This window comes from Macaca fascicularis, chromosome 12 (assembly GCF_037993035.2).
Source record: "Macaca fascicularis isolate 582-1 chromosome 12, T2T-MFA8v1.1".
Classification (NCBI taxonomy): Eukaryota; Metazoa; Chordata; class Mammalia; order Primates; family Cercopithecidae; genus Macaca; species Macaca fascicularis.
Window position 1 is genome coordinate 86,358,308 of NC_088386.1, and position 20,292 is coordinate 86,378,599.

At 35.4% G+C, this 20,292-nt stretch overlaps 1 protein-coding gene across 9 annotated transcripts in view; it reads left to right on the forward strand.

Annotated features, from left to right (window-relative positions):
* NAB1 (NGFI-A binding protein 1) overlaps positions 1-19,811 on the forward strand; it is a 45,230-nt gene extending 25,419 nt beyond the window's left edge. For 5 of the 9 annotated variants that reach the window (XM_065525783.1, XM_045367414.2, XM_045367415.3 and 2 more), the window contains 5 exons: positions 558-609; positions 11,177-11,266; positions 12,920-13,082; positions 14,673-14,789; positions 17,282-19,811. In XM_065525783.1, the coding sequence (XP_065381855.1) occupies positions 558-609; positions 11,177-11,266; positions 12,920-13,082; positions 14,673-14,789; positions 17,282-17,370 (511 nt within the window). In that variant the 3' untranslated portion in view covers positions 17,371-19,811. The remainder of the gene's footprint in view (positions 1-557; positions 610-11,176; positions 11,267-12,919; positions 13,083-14,672; positions 14,790-17,281) is intronic. The other 4 variants (XM_074009594.1, XM_074009593.1, XM_015432501.4 and 1 more) reach the window with 1 other exon arrangement.
* Positions 19,812-20,292: the final 481 nt, after the last annotated feature.

Consider the following 20,292-nt stretch of genomic DNA (forward strand, 5'->3'; position numbering starts at 1 on the left):
AATCTCATGTAGCCATAAACATACATCTTAAATGGTCATTTTAGTGATTTTTATCCTAAATTATTCCTACTGAACCATAAAGGGATATCCTCCTTGTTTTTTTTTTTTTTTCATTATGTGATGATCATTAAATATTTATTAAGTGCTAGGTTGGGCACAGTGGCTCATGCCTGTAATCCCAGCAATTTGGGAGGCGGAGGTGGGAGGATCATTTGAGCCTAGGACTTTGTGGCTAGTCTAGGGGTAACACAGCGAGACCCCGTCTTAAAAAAAAAAAAAATTATTGAGTGGCTTTCATACCAAAGCCAGAGGTGGGGAGTTCTTAGGTAGTGGCCTTTTAAAATGTATAATTGTATCTGTACATTCCCCTAGTGTTAATTTGGAAATGATGAAAGATACTTTCTTCATTATTTTAATGTTCATTATGAATATGTCATTTCTGGTGTTGGAGTTTCAGGGTATATATTTTGGTGGAAGATTATAGGCTGAGATGCCTTTGGAATAAAATCTGTTACTTTCTCAAGTTTTTGGTTTTTTTCCTCTCCCCTTTCCCTTAGGTCAAAATGTGGAGAAAGAGATGAATTATCCCCAAAGAGAATTAAAGTGGAGGTATGGTCATATGTTACATTTTCTTATGCTAATAATGTTTGTTTCTCTTTTAAGATCAAGCAAAATCTTAACTAGCTCAGACAAAACAAAAAAGACAGTCCCATAAACTGGTGAAAAATGGCTTTCAATCTTTAAAAAATATAGAATTTTGTAACTTTGAAATACAATATTTACAGTAATTTGAATTAGCAGACCAAGGAAAATTTTTTTAAACTTTTTTTTTCTTGTAGAGATGTGGTCTCGCTATGTTGCCCAGGCTGGTCCTGCACTCGAACTCCTGGGTTCAAGTGATCCTCCTTCCTTGGCCTCCAAAAGTTCTGGGATTACAGGTGTGGACCACCATGCCCAATCCAAGGAAATTCTTAAATTTAGTGACTAGTCCAGTCAGTTTATCAAAGGTTGATTTGTAGTTGGTGTTTCTTACAGATTTAAAACTTTACTGGTTAAACCATTCCTTTTATAGTCTTATTTACATCATTAGTCATCAAATACAGAGGAGCTAACTTTTCGTTTCTTTATATTAACTATCTAAGGGAAATGATAATTTAGTAACTATAAATTACAGAGACTTTAACTAAAGCCTCTTTTAGAGGGTCACGGTTGAGCCTGCTCATTTGATTTTAGATTTGCAAGTGGTAAGATGGGAGTTAAGAAAAGCATACTTTTCTTAGGACTCTCAGAACTATAGAATGGTTTCAGAACTATTATTTCTTACAAATACTTTTTAAAAAGTCTAGGTCGCAGCAGAGTGGAAATCTGGTCAGGCGGCTCCTTTCTTTCTTTCTTTTTCTTTTAGGCAGGAGATGGAGATCAGTGTTCTCTTAACCATCCTGTTATTTAATTTCAAGTTAAAGCAAATGGCTTATATTTGACCACCCTAAATTTCTATAATCAGTTATATCTACAGAGTATCTATTTGTATGGCAGTAATCCTTTATTCATACCTAAGCCAGAGTTATCTTATAAAAACATAAATCCCTTTCTTTCTTAAATCTTTTCAGTGGCTTTCTACTGTACCTGGAATAAAATCTAAGCTTTTTTTTTTTTAAAGGATCTAAGACCCCACATGCTCTGACTGCAGCTTGCATCTCCTACCTTGTCTGCTGCCACACTCTGCATTCTTACTGTGTTCCAGCCACACTGACTGACTTTCTGTTCCTGAACATGCCAAACTCATTTATGCCTCAACACTCACTATTTTCCCCCTACCTAGACTTCTATTTCTTTAGATGGCTTCAAGTTACAGCTGTGTTTCCCCTGACTTCCCTGCCTCTCTTTCTAAAGGGGCACCCTCTCCCCATAATCACACTCAGGCTTATTCTCCTGGTTTGTTTTCATAGCATTTGCCAGTATTTGAAACTATTAGATACTTGTTTTAAATTTATTATCAGTCTGCCCCATTGGATGAGAATAGATCTCTTATCTGTGAATCTGCTGCTGTATACTTAGAGTTTATAACTGTCTTGCACCTAATAGGCATTTAATAAAATCTATAGAATGAATAATGAATGGCTGCAGATAAGCATCTTTGACTTAACACTTTATCCTAAAGCAGTGGCTCTCAAGGAAGAAAAGTATTTTGTCAAAAACAAAAAGCCACATTAAAAAAAGAAATGTGGGCTGGGTATGGTGGCTCACACCTATAATCCCAACACTTTAGGAGGCCAAGACAGAAGGATTGCTTGAGCTCAGGAGGTCGAGACCAGCCTGGGCAACATGGGGAGACCCCGTCTCTACCGAAAAAAAATAAAAATAAACTACTTATATTTGTAACCTACCTCACTGTTAGCTCTGGAGTAATGTTTAAGATGGTTAACTCAGAAAATGTTGAAATTATCTAAAAGGCTACATTGAAAGATGATATTGAGGTGTGTTATCTCTTGCTCCCCCAGATAACAGGTTACAGAGGGTCCCTGTGGAGTTGGCTGTTAGTGACTCACTGCTACTTAAAGGGAAAGGCAGGTGAACATAGAAACTGCTAAGAAGGCATGTGCCATTGGAGGGTTGAGAGGAAAGAAAGCACAGAAACTACCCAGGGGCCAAAAAATTAGTCAGTTGCTAGGCTAGAAATACGTCTATATCTGTTTTTCACTATTGGCCCTAAGTGTGATCATGATTCAGGCTGCTCACATTTAAGCCACACTTGTCTAGCTTTAGAGGTCACTATTCAATATTGAAATTTGTGATCATGAATCTCATGGACTGTTTGAGCTGCGGTTGTTTCTTGATGAGCTTTATTGGTAAGTCTTTCTGACCCTCTCAGAGGCCTTGTATTTCATTACAGTGCTTTCAGTTTCTTATTAGAAGCCCAGAGTATTGGGCTGTGACATTAGATGTGGCCTTTCTGTTCCTTTAAATATACTCCACTAGAGATACTTGAATTATAGTTCTATATGGTTAGTTTATTGGTTTACTGCAGATCACAAAGCCACTTGAACAGCTCTGGATTCAAAATTAAGATAATCAGTGTTTCTTTTTCCTGTGAATAGCTCTTCTAACCCTTCCTAAAGATGACAAGCGACAATCGGCCTCAGGCTTCTTTAAATGCCTTTATAGACACTAGACTCTTGATTTTGTTTCCCAGAAATAAATAGTAACTATACCTTTGAATTTAGGACAGTGGCTCACTTTTTTGTTGTTGGTTTGTTTTTAATTTTGTTTTGTTTCTCTGTGGTTTCTTAAAAAGCACTTGTGTATTGCAGGTCATCAGTATCTCTTGAACATGTGTGTGTCTTGTGTGTATGTATACCTACGCATGTAGATGTTGGTATGAATCCTTGTCTGTGCTGTACTATAAGTCAAATTTGAAATACCAGAACTATTGCTGGAAGCTGTTATGAGGTAGATAGTACTGGCTGTATAAAGTTACGACTCCCTTAAAACTTTTCACCAAGTACTGGTGCTTTATGTCTACCTTCTATATGACTTCTGGGGAGTGGGAGAATTTCTGGTATGAGAAGAGATCAGGGGAGACTATTGGGAAGGTGTAATTTGAGCTCAGTTTTTTAAAGAAGGGTAGAATTTCAAAAGGTAGGGATGTGGGGAGGGGATTGGGGTGGTATTATAAAGATAGACTAGCATGGGCAAAGACAGAGATAAGAAAATACTAAGCATGTTTAGAGAACATTAAGTTTGTCTAGGAAATGTGATTGACAAAAAGAACCTCATAAATAAAACTAGAAAGAATTTAGAATACTTTTAACATACTTTTTCTCTTATTTCATTTGAATCTTTCTCTTGTGATTCTCAGCTTATTATTTTCTATTTAAAGAAAGTAATATACAAGGCTGGGCATAGTGGCTTACTCCTGTAATCCCAGCACTTTGGGAGGCTGAGGCAGGTAGATTGTTTGAGTCCAGGAGTTCGAGAGCAGCCTGGGCAACGTGGCAAAACCCCATCCATACAAAAATTAGCCAGGCTTGATGGCATGCACCTGTAGTCCCAGCTTCTCAGGAGGCTGAGGTGGGAGGATCACTGCACCACTGCACTCCAGCCCGGGCAGCAGAGCACCCCGTCTCAAAGAAAAAAAGTTTTAAGTAATGTACAAATAAACTTCAGCTTAGCCCATTTCAGCTTAGCCCATTTTAAAGTGTAACAGATTTCTCCTTACAGGACCCAAACTAATGAGACAAGTTTTTCTCTTTTTTTAAATCTTTAGGCATTCTGAAATCCTTTATAACAAACAATAAGCATACATGCCGAATTGCTGGCTTTTTCCATCTTAAAAAGATAATTTTTAGTGAACAAAAAGAAATGTAATGTTGAGCAGATGAATTGACATCAAAATAATTTGACCTGTAAAGGAAAGAGAAACATTTTCTTGCTTGTCATTATTAATGCAATAGGGTACACTAATACGAGTAGTGCTTTGTTCAAGCCCAATAAGATCTTTCGTTGCTCAATACTGTATTTTCCTGATCTATACTTGAAGGCTTGGGTGGAATGAAGTTTTAACTCATTCACTTGTCTGATTTTTCTACCTGGAAAGCTCTTATTTATATAGTAGGTTGTTCTCCCTTAAAGGATAGTTAGTTACTTATTTGATTTAAGCAACATAGCAGCATACACATTACATAGAAGAACTCAAGATAATCTGTTGTCCTTAAATAGTGTTCTTCCTTACAGGATATGTTGAACATTAAAAAACAGACTTTGAACTTTAATTCCTAGAATATATGAAATGGACATGGAGAAAAAGATCACCTGCTAGCTTAGGTGTGCCTTAGGGAACCTACCATTTGAAATGAAATCTCTAGGGAAATGTGTCTTCAGCCCTTTATGCTACTTAGTAAGTGAGGCTGGGAATCCTTCTGCTTAGCCTGGATGAATAACATGTCCGCTGGAACACAGCCCTCTGTGAGTCCACTTTCAGGTGAAATGAAAATATATTTTGTTTATTCTTACTTATCTTTTTAATTAGATCTTCTAATTAAATCTTCTCGTTCTGGGGCAGTTGTAAAAATCACTACTTTGTATTGCTTTCATTTTGTGTCAGTCCCTACTAGGCATTTGGAATTCATTATCACAAACATTCTTGTCTAACCTATGTGGAGGCTTTATGATTTCCGTTTTACAGCCAAGGAGAGACCCAGACAGGCTCAGTATCTTCGCCCGTGTTGCCAAATTGCTATCCAGTAGCAGAGCCAGGGCTTCCTATCTATGTCTGATTCCTGAATGTCAAAGCAGTACCACTTTCCTAGGTGCTAATGATCATTCACAAAGCATCTTACCTGTGAAAAAACCACTATTGGGATTATACCTTTCCTCCTAGTGCTGTGTGAAGGGCGAAATGTGTGCAGAACTGGTAGTCTTTGGAAAGGGTGGATAGTGGCAGTTATTATTTTCTAATGCAAGAAATTTTATCTAGTAAACAGTTATAAGTTTTGAGTAGAAAATTTAGCAATGTAAGTTACAAAATATTTAAATATAAGAAATTTTCATTTGATATGCCAATTGTTTACATCAGAAAAATTAGTTTGATTTCCTTATGTCCTACCTATGAAAGGACATATTTAAGGTGACTTGACAGCTCATTCAAGGAGATGAAAAATCAAGAGCCGAAGTCCCTAGCTCTCTTGTCTTCTCCTAAATTTTTTTAAATGTTAGTTAAAAGTGAATTCAATTGGTAACCTTTCTTTTTCATTAAGAACACACTGAGGTTCATGAATAAATTAGTCATTAACTCCAATGTTATAAGTAACATCTTAGAAGAGAGGAAGGATATATAAAGCTACAGTCTCCGAGCTGGTGATGGCAGCTGACTAACTGGACTGAGTGCTATATCTCACTTGAGTTTTCTTCATTCGCTGAAATTGCTGGAGACTGGGCAGAGATGGGAAATGACAGCATTCTTGACCCTGTGGGAGTCAGAGGTGCAAAGCATTCAGAGATAAGTGGATGAAAGAAATGAGGTTTGTTAATAGAGCCCAGGAAGTCAGAGAATTGGGGCTTGAAGAAGAAAGACCTAAAGGAAACATCTGCTAACAGTTCCAGCAGGTGGGGATGGGAGAGCGAGGAAGGGGGAGGAAAGAGGGTCAGAATATCCACCTACGCTGCTACTAAGCTTGTTGAAAAGAAAGCTGGTCTAATTTGACGTAGACTCTTCCCCTCTGGATCAGAAAAACAGAAGCATTACAATGTGCTATTCATACAGAAAGTGTGATTAGAAAAAAGGAAAATGCACGTGTGGGGTTGAGAACATCTGCTGTAACAAGTCATCTAGAGACAGCTAAGCAGTGGCTTTAAAGCAGCTTGCTAGTGTTCGGCAGAAAGGTTGAGGAGGAATGGGGATGGAGACCAATGGGAAGAGAGTAATTAGGTCATGCACCAGGCTCCGTCCTATATCTTTTATTTTCTCAGTGACAGACCCAGAGTCTCGTCAGCAAGGGAAGACTGTGATTAATGGCATCAGCCAAAAATATGACATGGAGATAGATCGCTCATAGCATGGTGCAGCTAGCTGGTGCCTGGGAAACAAGCTTACGAGACATATAACAAAAGTTGTGCACCAAACATAATGTGAAAAAGACCGGTTTCTTGGGAATGTTCTCACTTTTATTTCTAAGTCATGTATTTTGGGGACCTTAAATCTACTTTATGTGACATGCAGTGATAGCTACTCGATTTCGTAGTTTTTCCATCCACAATGAACTATCAAGACTGGGAGTAAATAATGACTAACGTACTCAGTTGCAGATAAATCACTGATTACTTTGGATATTGTTATTTATTACTTATTTTAGGCTTTTATTTATTAATGATGGGATACTGTCCATTTTCCAACAACTTTCACATGTAGAGTTTGAGGTTCCCCATCCAGCTTTTTCAGTATTCTCATGGTTGAATAATCCTGACTTTGGTGCTACCATATATTTATATGGCAATGTGTACTCTTCCAAGGTTCACTTATTTGCATTACTTTATTTAATCCCCACAAACTTCCAATGGGCAGATACACAGTGGTGTAATCCTAATTTAAAAATTTGGATCACTGGAAATAATGAGGTTTACTTTTTTGCCTGAGATCACGCAGCTGGTTCCTAATGTAAAATGACTAGATCATACCTTTCTCCTGCAAGCTCTTCCAGAAACAGTATTGAGGTGTTGGGGCTCATGGGGATTCTGACTGGTGCACTCCACACTCCACTCAGATTCTACTGATGAACTGATAACCCTCTAATCTGGGTCTCCAGCCCTGATTTTACCCCAAGCTCCAAACTCACTGCTCCTGCTTACCTGGCTTATCTACACACGGAGATCTCACTAGCAAATGAGCTCAACCGAATTTATTAGCTTTCGGGCCCCTCCCAGACCTCATGATCGTGAGTTCTTTATTCTAGTAAATGTCATAACCAAACTCTCAGTTGCCTTATTTCTGCGGCACCTGCCACTGTCCAGGTCTGGGCCTTCACCAGCAGCCCTCTAATGGGTGTCCCTGTCACCACCCTGAACTCCCCTCCTCCACGTGCATTCTCCCCATCACATTCACATGTGCTTTCTGAAATGCAAATCCGATCAGTCTCTTTCCTGAGACTTTCAATGGCTTCTCTTTGTATTTAAGATAAAATCTAAAATTCTTAACATAGCTTCCAAGAGCTTACAGAATCTGGCCCTATGTTTCCACCTTCCCTCGCCACTCCCTCTTTTTCAGTATATATTGAATATTTTCCGGCTTCCCAGAGTGTGCCCTGTTCCTTTTGCCTCCAGGGGTCTGTACCAGCTGCTTTCTTTTAGAACTCTCAGCCTAGACACCCTGGCCTCTGGGACACCTGCTCTGCCACAGCGCCCTCTGCTGTGCTCTGGATCTCCGTCCATTTCCCTCCCTGGACTGTGTTGTCAGGAGCGCCTGAGGCATGGCCATCTCGTTTGCCATTGTATTCCCATATTGAGTGCAGTATATGAATCAGCTGGGTGGACATGACATTTTTGTTGAATGTATAAACACATGTTTCTAGATTTCCAGTGTTCTTTTCACGTTCCCCAACAATGTGCTCAATATTCTCTGGTTGATTTTAGTATTAAATTTTGAGTTCTTCTCTAAGATGTCTATACTTTGTAATTATCCATAAAATTTCTTTTTTCCCCAGTATCGTGCTTTACTCTGATTAAATCTGGTAGCTTTTTGGATGAACTTAACAGATATCAGTAACAAACATTTATCAAGTAGTTCCTTTGTGCCAGGCACTGTGTTAAGTATTTTTCATGAATTTTCTACTTCCTTAAAATGATTCTGTAAGTTAAGTACTATTGTTATCCCCAGTTTATAGATGAGAAAATAGATACAGAGAGATGAAGTAATCTACCCAGTATCACAGCAAATAAGTAGTAGAGTTGAGTTTTGAACTCAGTGCAAGTCATACAGTTAAAGCCTGTTCCGCTTATGAAAAACAGAGCTATAATTTCTGTTTATAGAAATGCCTGTATTCTTGTGAGTTTCATAAAGGTTGTAACTGTTTGAATTTATGGGCTGAGTGTAGGCTTTGAAGCTAGTGTTGTAGCTGTAAAAAAAAAAAAAAAAAAAAAAAGGGAAACCCAGTCTTGAATGTGATGAAGATTAAATGAAATAATGAACATAAAATATAGAACATAGGGACTGATACATTGTAGATTCCTGGAAAGTGATAACCGCTCATATTGAAGTTGTTCTAACTCTTCTTCTAGCTTACCTCACTGAACTTGAGAACTTAAGCAGTTCCAGTGGGGTGGCGGTATGCTAAAGAGAAAGTTGGATTTTTCAGTCCAAATAAATAAGAAAACTTATTTATAAGAAAACTGAAATGGCTAAGAAAAAGTGAACTTTGGATTTAGCTTGGACTGTGTACACTTGTATGAAGTTCATTTTAGCTTGTTTTGTGATTATGTTCCATATACATCTGTGAGCCAACATGGAAACCTAGCAGAGTGGCTATTTTCAGCACTTCAGAAGTGCTAATTACATACTGGCCCACAATAAAGCTATATAGGACCATCTTAAGACGTTAAGTTTATTAGCTCTTGGCTGTATATCATGTCTTTGAATTTTAAAAATAGCAAATTAGTTATTACTTGGGGAATGTATTTTGATAGATAAAATATTTGAAAATGTGAAATCTGCAGTGGAGAAATAATTTATTGAAAAGACCCTGATGGGGGAAAATTTTTGAACCACTATCTTATATCCCAAATAAGGTAAAATAGTTTGTTATTATTACATCATTGCATCTTTTTCTGCTGTGTATTGTAAGAATGTTGGTTTTTAAGGATTTGCCCTCTACTGCAAATATATAGCTTATCAAAGAAGGGGAGAAATAATGTTTTGGAGTTTAATTGTTAATGCTAATTTCTGTGAGGAGTCCTTTAGGTGGTTTCACTAAAGTTACTAAAACCATGCTGTCATGATATTTTGTAGTTATAAAATAAACAGCAGAAAAAGAAAACTTTGAAAAAAGTAGTAGGTGGACTACCAAGTATAAAATGGAAGTAATTTAAGTTGAAGTATTGTCCACTGCCCCCCAGATAGGCCCTGTTTATTATAGAAATTTAGTATGTATTGATATACCTGTTTAGTAGTTATTTCATGTTGAAGGCATTATCTCACTTGCTTTATCTCATGTGGTCCTCACAACAATCCTAATAGATAGGTTCTCCTGTCCTCAATTTTCCTACGAGGAAACTGAAGTTCAGAAAGGTTAAGTCACTCATCCGGTGTCACATAGCTAGTGAGTGGTGGAATTGGAACACAAATACAGGCCTTTCGAATTCCAAAACTCCATTTCCTGTCATAGGATATGATAAAGGAGAAATCACAAGCCAACATGAAGGAATCCTTGAGCAATTCAGGTTGGGATTATTGGTTGGCACTTTGTTAGCCACGTTTCATGTAACAAAATTAATTTCAGATAGGTTAGATGGTTAAATTTTAAAAACAAATCAAAGTTTTAGAAAAACTAGAGGGTAGATTTGAGTACTTACCAAATTTCTGAAGCAGAATTTCCTGAAGCAGAATTTCTCTAAACTTTATAGCAGCAGTTGAAATCACAAAATAAAAGTATGTACAACTATAGCGTATAAAACAGGCATATAAAAATTAAATGATTTTTTAGTATCAAAAGTATAGATGAATTGGCATAAATTAAGAAAACAAGAATACTTAGTGCTGACAAGGAAATTGTCATATATTGCTTGTGGTATGATAAACTAGTAAAGGCCCTTTATAGGTTTAGCAAAAGTACATAAGCACAAAAATATCATCTCTGCAGTAATTCTGCTTCTGGGAATCTTTTGTAGTAGATAATCTAAGCTATCGAAAATGCTATCTCCTTGAAAATATTTTTGCAGTGTTTTTCATAAAACCAAAAATTAGGAAAAGAATAAAAAATGTCCAATGCGAGGATAGTGGCTAGTCAAACGCCCCACTGGGTTAAATATTTTTTATTATGTTATGTTATATTATTTTTTTGAGACAGAATCTCACTTTGTCACCCAGGCTGGAGTGCAGTGGTGGTGCAGTCTCGGCTCACTGCAACCTCCGCCTCCTGGGTTCAAGTGATTCTCATGCCTCAGCCTCCCAAGTAGCTGCCCAGCCTCCCTAGTAGCTGGGATTTCTGGCATGTGCTACCATTCCCAGCTAATTTTTGTTTGTTTGTTTGTTTGTTTGTTTTAGTAGAGATGGGGTTTTACCATGTTAGGCTGGTCTCGAACTCCTGACCTCAGGTGATCCGCCCCCCTTGGCCTCCCAAAGTGCTGGGATTACAGGCGTGAGCCACTGCACCCAGCCTAGGTGAAATGTTATATAACCATTATTATCAATGATCATAAAGCCTGCTTTCCAGTGTAAAACAATGGGTATGATGACATTTTTCATCTTATTTATGTTTCTACTAAGGTTACAGCTGTAGAAAATAATGTATGTTTCATAAAAGGCTGAAATGAAATATTTTATAACCAATGAAAGATTTTATAACCATTAAAATCTTAATCATGATTATTCAGGTAGTGAGATTAAGAGTTTGCTTTCTTTTCCAAGTTTTTGATAATATTTTATTATTTACAAACTCTAAACATAAAGGACTTCTTATTTGACCCACAGGATGGGTTTCCAGATTTCCAGGATTCTGTGCAAACGTTCTTCCAGCAGGCTAGAGCTAAGAGTGAAGAACTTGCAGCTCTTAGTTCACAGGTAACATAAACTCCCAATTATTATTTCATAATAGTATCTGAAGGTTAAAAAATAAATGACTACTTCAGCTAGCTTCAGTTTTAAGTGTTTGAGGACTGACTTTTTATTTCCGGTTGTTTTTTAAAACGTCATCTGAGCCACAGCTGTATCAACATGAGAGCAATAACAACTTGGTTTGATTCAGTTTATGAACGGAATCTGATATGATACTACTTATTTATTCTTGTAGTTTTGTAGGAAGTGAGACGGATTCTGTACTCAAGAAAACTTAAAACAGTTTGATAATCAGGAAAACCAGCCATGTTGACCCTGGCTGTGTGTAATACAACTCTGAGATAAAATAATACTAGTTCTCAGTAAAATATCAATAAAATACTAATATGAACATTGTAATTATTGTTAAATCTTTTACATTCATATTTATTGAAAAACTGTTAAATGAATATGTGGCTTCAGGTGCTTTTGCCATTAAGTTATTTAATTGTGTCTGTATACTGAAATTAAAATTTTAAAATGCTTTCTGCAAACATCATCTTTTAGAAAGCACTGTAAGCTTTTATTCCTGTTGAACAGCTTTCTTGTAATAACTTGCTTTTGGTCAAATTTAGTACTGCTAAGTTTTGTTTTTTTCATGTTAGAATGAAAAATACATTTTTAACCTCAGATATGCTTATTTAAATTTTGTCAATTTAGTAACAATTTCAAATGAAATGAAGCTGTAGTTACTTTTGATTTGGTTTATATGCATTCAGAAAAATAGTATAAGTGTTTATCATGTTTATTCTGTAAATTAATATATTTTACCTAATGATTTTTACATTGTGAATCAGGGCTTTTTGTAACCAATTTTATATAGAAGCTTTCTTGTCCTACACTTTTATATAGCATGGTAGTGATTCATATCTGTGCATTTTGACTATTATCTCCTTGGCAAAATACCACAACAAATACACTGCTCTGAATATCACATATAAGTAATTTAGAGCATTGAAAAGGAACTTATAAAACACATGCAGAGATAAATTTATATGTCAGTTGACTAATTGTGTATTTAAAATATGCCTTTTTATGATTGGTTGGGAAATACTGCAGTTTCATGATGAAGGTGAAAATGCTTATTGGCACTGATGTTTTTCTGCATAATTTACATTGTTTAATTTTAGTGGGAGGTGTGTTTGTCTTGTTCTTCTAGACAGCCGTTTTACACCTTTTCTCCCCCAAACATATTGTCATATCAGAGTCTGTGTCCTGCCAGATCCTAAAATAAAAATGCCAAGATTTCGCCCCAAGTGTTAGAAGTAGTTTATAGCAGATGTTGCTGTTGCTTTTAGATTTCTTTTTTAAAAAATCCTTTAAAGGACTTAGTACCTTGGAAAACAAAGGTAAGGTTATGTTGCTTTTGAACTGACATGGAATTCTCTTGAAAGAATTGAGAAGAAAGCTTTTATCTTTTGTACAATATCCAGCCTTTTATGTTTTAACATGATGATATAGACATCTATGCATATTTATGGAATTTGTATACCACATGAAGCATGAACTAATTTTAATGAATACTAAATATATTTGCTGGAGTCTGAAATTGGCATCTTTAAACCATTAAAAAATCTAGAATGTTTCAGTTACTGATGTGATTTTTGCTTTACTTACTAGCAGCCTGAAAAGGTGATGGCAAAGCAGATGGAGTTCCTTTGCAACCAAGCTGGCTATGAGAGACTTCAGCATGCCGAGAGGAGGTTGTCTGCAGGGCTTTACAGGCAGGGCTCAGAAGAGCACAGTCCTAACGGCTTGACTTCCGATAACTCAGATGGACAAGGTACATCTTTAGAATATCCTAGGCCTTTAGGGCCACTATGTGCACTTCAAAGAGAAACACAAGACAGTGGCTGATTTTTGAATTATGATATTTTGTAGAGATTATTTTACAGGTTCTCTTATCAAAGTTAGTTTTTAAATTCTTCATTTTCTTAAAAGGAAATAATTTATCCTGCAGATTTTAATTTGTAAATGTTTTAATCTTTAAGCAGTTGGCACCTGAGATTGACATGTATTATTTTGTAAGAAGTTGGTGGGAATGTGAGATGTCAGCAGTACAGATTATTTTCCCCAAAGAAACGATTCCAGGAGAGATGTTTATCCTTTTTAAATGACCAAAACTTCGTATTTTTTTAGACTTCAAAAACAAGTTTGTGAAATTTACAACATTTGCATCTTAAAAGAATATGGTAACTGCTTCTAAAGTATTATGACAGAGTACAGCTCAGGTTTAGAAAGTCATGTGATTCGTGTTTTTACCATTCTACGAAGTACTTCATTCTTTTCACATCCTCACATAGAGAAAATCCCAAGCCATTGTTATTCGCTCATTCAACAGGCATTTTATTAGCATTTCCTACGTGCCAGGCACTCTCCTAGGCACTGAAGATGCAGCAGAGAACAAATCCCTGTTTACCTGGAGCTTACCTAGAGGGAGATGTACAGGTTATAAATATATACATGTATCCCCTAGTTTCAAATAGTAATAACTGTTTGAAGAAAAAAATAATTTTATAGTGCCTTCTTTTTATATGTTATTGTTATACTTTTCTAGAGAATGGTTATTATTGTAAAAAAAAAAAAAAAAAAAAAAAAAGGATTTCTAGGTAAGAATACCATCTTACCAAGGATTCTCAAGCCATGGAGTGAAATATTACATGTGTCAACAGATCAGAGTACTGAAAGAGAAGAAAGTTCTTCCTTTTAAAAATAGTACAGGAACCTTTGAGTTGAGGTCTTGTTTAACTTCTCCAGTTGTCCTTAACATGTTAAGAAGCAAAGGTGGTTATTAAAGATTTGGTGACTCTAATTTGTGACACCAGGATAATTCAGTGTGGGGTGACAGTTTGCTAATATGGTGGATTTCAGTACATGACAACGTGATTGGGTGTATAATTTTTTCCCATATTTGTGCTAAATCTGTTTTTTCATGGATTTTGCTGTCATTTTGTTTTCTTTTTTTTTTAATCTGTGATTGGCTTGAAGCCTTCTCTGTCTTTCTAGTACTTGTTATTATATGATTAATGACATGCCTTGGTAAAATGGTTGCACTAGTAAGAAAATGTCTTATAGAGGAGATGTATTATATGCCAAAACTGGAATGCTCACTGGAATTCTCAGTCTTTTGTTAGCTCTTAAAAATATCCTGGCAGAATTGTAAACCTTGGGACTAGCATGAAATGACTTGCCATTTTCCTCTTAAATTATTATTTAAAATGTTTTTTCCAAGTCTTATTTAAATTCTTCAGTGCTCGTTGACTTTCCTCACTTTTTTCCTAAGGAGTGTTCAGGCAATTTTTGAAAATTTATTTTTCAGGAAAACCATGGTGTGTTTTTAATATTATGCATATTTCTTTTTTCTTTTCATTAGGAGAAAGACCTTTGAATCTCCGAATGCCTAATTTACAGAACAGACAACCCCATCATTTTGTAGTGGATGGGGAGCTGAGCAGACTTTACCCCAGTGAGGCAAAGTCCCACTCATCAGGTGAGAATGTGCTATATGATGAGAGGGTAACACTTGAATAAAAGGATCTTTAAATTCTGTTCTCCTATTCCCTCCCCCACCAAAAAAAAAATGTCATCACTGACAGTGTTCCTACAGGTTGAATATCCCCAGTTGGAAAATTCAAAATGCTCCAGGATCCAAAACTTTTTGAGTGTCAGAATGACACTCAAAGGGAACCCCCATTAGAACATTCCAGATTTGGGATGCTGAACCTTTAGTATAATGCAAATAGTCCAAAATCTGAAAAAACTTGAAATCCAAAGCACTTCCTGGTCCCAGGCATTTTAAATAAGGGATGCTCAGTTGTCAGTTTTTCTCCCCTTGGAAGTGATAGATTGCCATAACACTGGCTGCTCTAGCTAGTCTTTTTGCAAACTTCATATTCCGAACAATGACAGGGAAAACTCATAAAAGTTAAGATTACTTTGATTCACCATTACATGAATGGTGATGTTTATATGAAAGTTTAATAATAAATAGCTGGTTTGAGTTGTGTTACTACCTTTTTTGGCAATAACATAATATGAAATTGATGGACTACATGTTTGCTTTGACACTGAGAAAACCTTGCGTATCAAAATCTAGACTTTTCATGCAGATGCATTTTGGAGGTGATACTCATATTTCAGAAGTAAACTGAATTCCATAAAAGGATGAGCAGCTCCTTATCATAGTTAGATATTTACCTATTTTTACCCAAGTAAAGTGAGTTAGACCTAGTTAAAGCATTAGAGACCAGCACCATTTGAAAGAATCTGTTATCATTCCAAGTCTTAAAGTCACTTTAAGAGTCACTTAATCACAGTCACTGATTTTATAGATGAGGTAGCTAAAGTCAAATAAATAGCTCCAAATTTGCGTTGTAAGTCAGCGGGAAATGTAGTTTTATAAGCATTAGGATTAAACCTGACTTTACATTAATTCTATCTAAATAGAATGAATTATGTATTTACTAGAAAAAAAGTTATCAAGAGCATTTATGTCTTTCAATTTTAGATCATACTCTTGGTAGCAGATGCTAAAAAGACGAGTTCTAAATAATGTTCTGGTGCTGTGACTTTATAGCATGCTATTGCATACTTGATTGTAGCCACTTTAATAATGTCAGAGGGAGGTTGAGAAATTGAAATTATCCTAAAAAGCTGACATCTTGGTCTCATGTTTTCCACAGCACAAAAAAAGTGATGTATTCTTTAAAGTTTTTAAAAAATGAACAAAAAACCACGTTTTACCAATTTATATTCCTTAGAATATATAACAGGAATACTCCAATTACATTGATCATGTGTCTCGTCATGGGGCATATTTACATATTTCATGGAGATACATTACATAGAGATAGAATTGATCTAGGTCTTTATGTAGAACCAAATGAAGAAATGCCTGAAAAAGCCTTTTTCTTTATTTTTAACTGAATAGAAATAATACAGGTTTCATATAGTGCAAGCCTGGGTCCAGATCTTAGCACCGATACTTGACTGAGTGACCTTGACTGAGTTACTTAAATACCCTGTCCTTCAGTTGCTTCATCTGTAAAAGCGAAGTAATTTCTACCTCATTGGGTAGTTACGAGGATTAAACAATATAGTGTACCTGCATCATACACTATCTATTCCAGCCAGCAGGAATTCAATAAATAGAAGCTACTTTTTTTATTACTCTTACACAGAATTTAAAATCCCCTTCTGTTTAGAGAGGATTCATAAATTGAACTATTTAATTTCAGATAAGCTGTTAGTATTGATTACTTTCTAGAATCCAAGGTGTGAGTGTATGTGATATGGATGTTTGCATGTATATGTGTGTGTACATATCTCCCAGTATTTGTACTTTACATAAAGGTTACATTTGATTGTTATTATGTAGTGTTTGTGTATGGTTGAAATAACTATACACATAGAACTCCATGGAATGATTTCTTATGAAAATAGTGTTCATTATTTTATCCCTATTTCTCCCACCTTAATATGTCATTGTCAGAAGAACTTTAAAAAATAGTTCCAAGGTTATGAAGATATTTTTCAGTCTGATTCCTTCATTGATGGTAAATATTTAACCAGTAACAGTTATATATGAATAATCAGCTTCCTTTTATATATTTATCATGTTGGATCAAGCATTAGATAAAAATTAATGTGTTCTGTATGCTAAATGTTTTATGTGCATTTCATTATTTAACTTTCATGCCACTTTATGTAGATACTATTCCTATTTTATAGATGAAGACAGTAAGGCTTAGAGAGGTGTATAACTTGCCCAGAGATGTATACACCTAGTAATTGGCAGAGTTTGAATTTAAATCCAGAATCCAAGCTCTTAATAGCTCTATGAACAGAAATTTTATATGGAATTGCAGAATCATGAATAGTTGATACTCTGTGGTGTGGAGTTTGGGGGTTTGTTTTAAAACTTTGATTTTTGTAGTCCATTGATTTAAAATATCAACTCACTTTGTTTCCATTTTTATGTAGAGAGCCTTGGGATTTTAAAAGACTACCCTCACTCAGCTTTTACCTTAGAAAAGAAAGTCATCAAAACAGAGCCTGAAGATTCAAGATAGCTGTGATTTCTCTCACCGTTTTCTGGAAATGGCATCAGATTTAAGGATAATACTCCATCATAGAAATAAGCCTTAATAACCAGTGTTGCCTCATTCAGCTCAAACAGATTTCATAGCCAAAGCAAAAGGACTGGTACGGTAGTCTGTGGAAACTGGGAAGATAAAACAACAGCCACAAAAGAGAAAATCAAAAGAGTGTTGCAATCTATAATAGTAATATTGATTCATTCACATTCCTGTGTTAAGTCATTTTATATGGAAAGGCTTACAGATCAATATTGTAAGCATTCATTATTTAAGAATGTACGATGTATTTGTGTAATTTATAGAAGTAAAATCTAGATGTTGAGACCTGTTTGGTCCAATAGATGTGGATACAGTTTATTTTACTTGAAATTTTGTTGTCTACTTTGTGTGTTCAACGTAAATATATGTCAGAGTTTAAAATCTTTGCCTGCAGTTGTGAAAAAGAAAGCTTAAGTGATGTAGTTATTGGCAAGATTGCAATGATTATGGAAAAATAGAAAGCAAATACTCAGTTTAAGCCAAGGAAAATATTGTGGATTTAGTATTTGATAAAACTGATTTTGTTTAACAGGAAATGTTTAGCATTCACTCATATAACATCTGGTTATCAATGCACGTTTACACAATAAATACTTGAGTGGAGGAAAGTTAAAAAGATGAGCAATAGAGTAGAAAATATCTTTTAAACTAGTTGGCCTAGATTGTATTAATAACTACTTGAGATGTTTCAAAGATAGGAAGCTATTACTTGGACAGAGAACTTGAAATAAGTGGACCCATGTATAAAACCTTTGACTTAAACATTGATATTTCAGAATGTGTTAAATAGATTAAGACATAGTAAGTTAACCCTACATGTTAGAAAGATGGCGACTGTTAACAAAGGCTGTAACAGATTAAGTACTATTTTATATCCAGAAAGTCTTCTCTATGTAGAGAAGTCAGAGAGACTAGATGCTTTCACTAGGGAATATCTTCCCACCCAGCCATCACAAGTGTGGACAATCACTGCATCCACATCTGTAGGCATATTTCCATGGAAGTTTAGTTGACAGCTATATTCATTATTTATTTTACAATTTCATTTTTCTACACCTTTGAGATTTATGAATGCAGTTTTTTCTTAAAATGTATTTTAACTTGACAGTATGTTTTTAGTTCCCCCAATTTAACTAATGGACCATATGCATATATATGGGAGTATGCTTACATGTTAATAATATACTTGCATACTTACGAGAATTTCACATTGGAATTCATAATGGTAAAAAAACATACATCTGCCAATATACGTTTTTTCTGTTGGTTTAAGAGAAGGTAACTGACAGCTTTACCTACTTCCTACAGATGCATCTAAACCCAGATATTGCTGAGAAGAGTGTATTGACTCTAAGACTGAGAGTAAGAGAGTATGTGTTTTTTTGTTTTTAGTTCTGCTCTAGATCATAACTGTAAAAAATATTAAGTCATAATCTGTTACACTAAAATTTGTCAGCCAAATGTTAGATGAAATGTCTGCACTGTAGTCTCAGATCACTGTCACATATATAAATTGCTTCTTCATTTTAATTTGTAGAAGTACTTTACAGTAGGAAACACCAGTAAACAACTTTTATACTGTTAAAAGGCTTTTTTCCCCTTCCTAAATGTTTTAATTGTGTCATAGTGTTTTGCTCACTGAAGAAGCTTCTTATGGACCTTGCAACTTTGTTGCTAGCTTGAGGTTGATTATTGTGGTTGTATTGTTCACTGTGTGTAGAAATAGTATGAGTACGATTTCAATAGACTGTTCAGTTTTTAATATTAGCCATAGCACTGGTTAGTATCTCAGTAGTTTCATGAAACGTTTCCTGTATTCTAATCTATTTTGAAACTTTTTGTTTTTTTTAAATTGTGTCTTACAGTCAAGTTTGTAGATTTTCATAAGCCACAATTTTAAAAGATGCAGTAATCTTCCAACCTCCAATATTTATCCATTCGTTGTGGACCCACACATTGCATCTGTAAATTCATAATAAGTTTCCTTAACTATCTTATGTTTCTGGTCTTTTAAGCTTAGTGATAAGGTGGAAGCACAAGAAAAATTTCAGTAGAATACAGTTTTTATTTTGTAAACACTAATGTATTAAACTTGCTATACATTAAAGCAAATAATATATATTTTTATTTGAATTGTATATGTGAATTGGAAGTTATAACTAGTTGATTTTTTCATTTTGTTAGAGGTATTTTCACTGAACAAGGTCAATTGGTTACCTCAGTATTACAGCCAATATAGTCCAAGGGACCATTTCTCCCTGAGTCTCTTATACTTTATTGTGCGATGTCCACGTTTTTGTGACTCTTCAAGCTGTTGGTGAGGTGGGACGAGTGCACTTGCTTCCTGTGGCAATAAAGATTTTCTGTGCCTCACATATTTATGTTTATAGCATTTTCTACATAGCAGTTTTCCAGTGACTAATATTAACCCACTCTGCCTCGCTTATCTGCTTATTTAAGCTGGGTTTCAGTATTAGGGGACAAGAACTTATGTCTTAAGTTGGAACTAAGTATTGTCAGCTACCGTCATTTCTAAGAAGTCATTTGGTAAACAGGTTCTCAGTAGACTCTGGTCTGGCAGAGAGAGGTCAATTTATATTGTTCTCATTTATGAGAAGTTTATGAAGACATTTTTAAAACTCCGCCATTTCTAACTATGAATAAAAGGAGGAACATTAGGATTTAACATCTATAATACATATTTGTAAAATATTAATGTGATTTGGGTTCAGTATTATGGGCTAATTATATGAAATAGAGCTAACCTGTAGTAAAGAACCAGAAAGAGCCTTTCAACAAGTATTGATGAGTTCTGTAGATTAATGAAGATCATCAATGTGCCAAGCACTGTGCTAG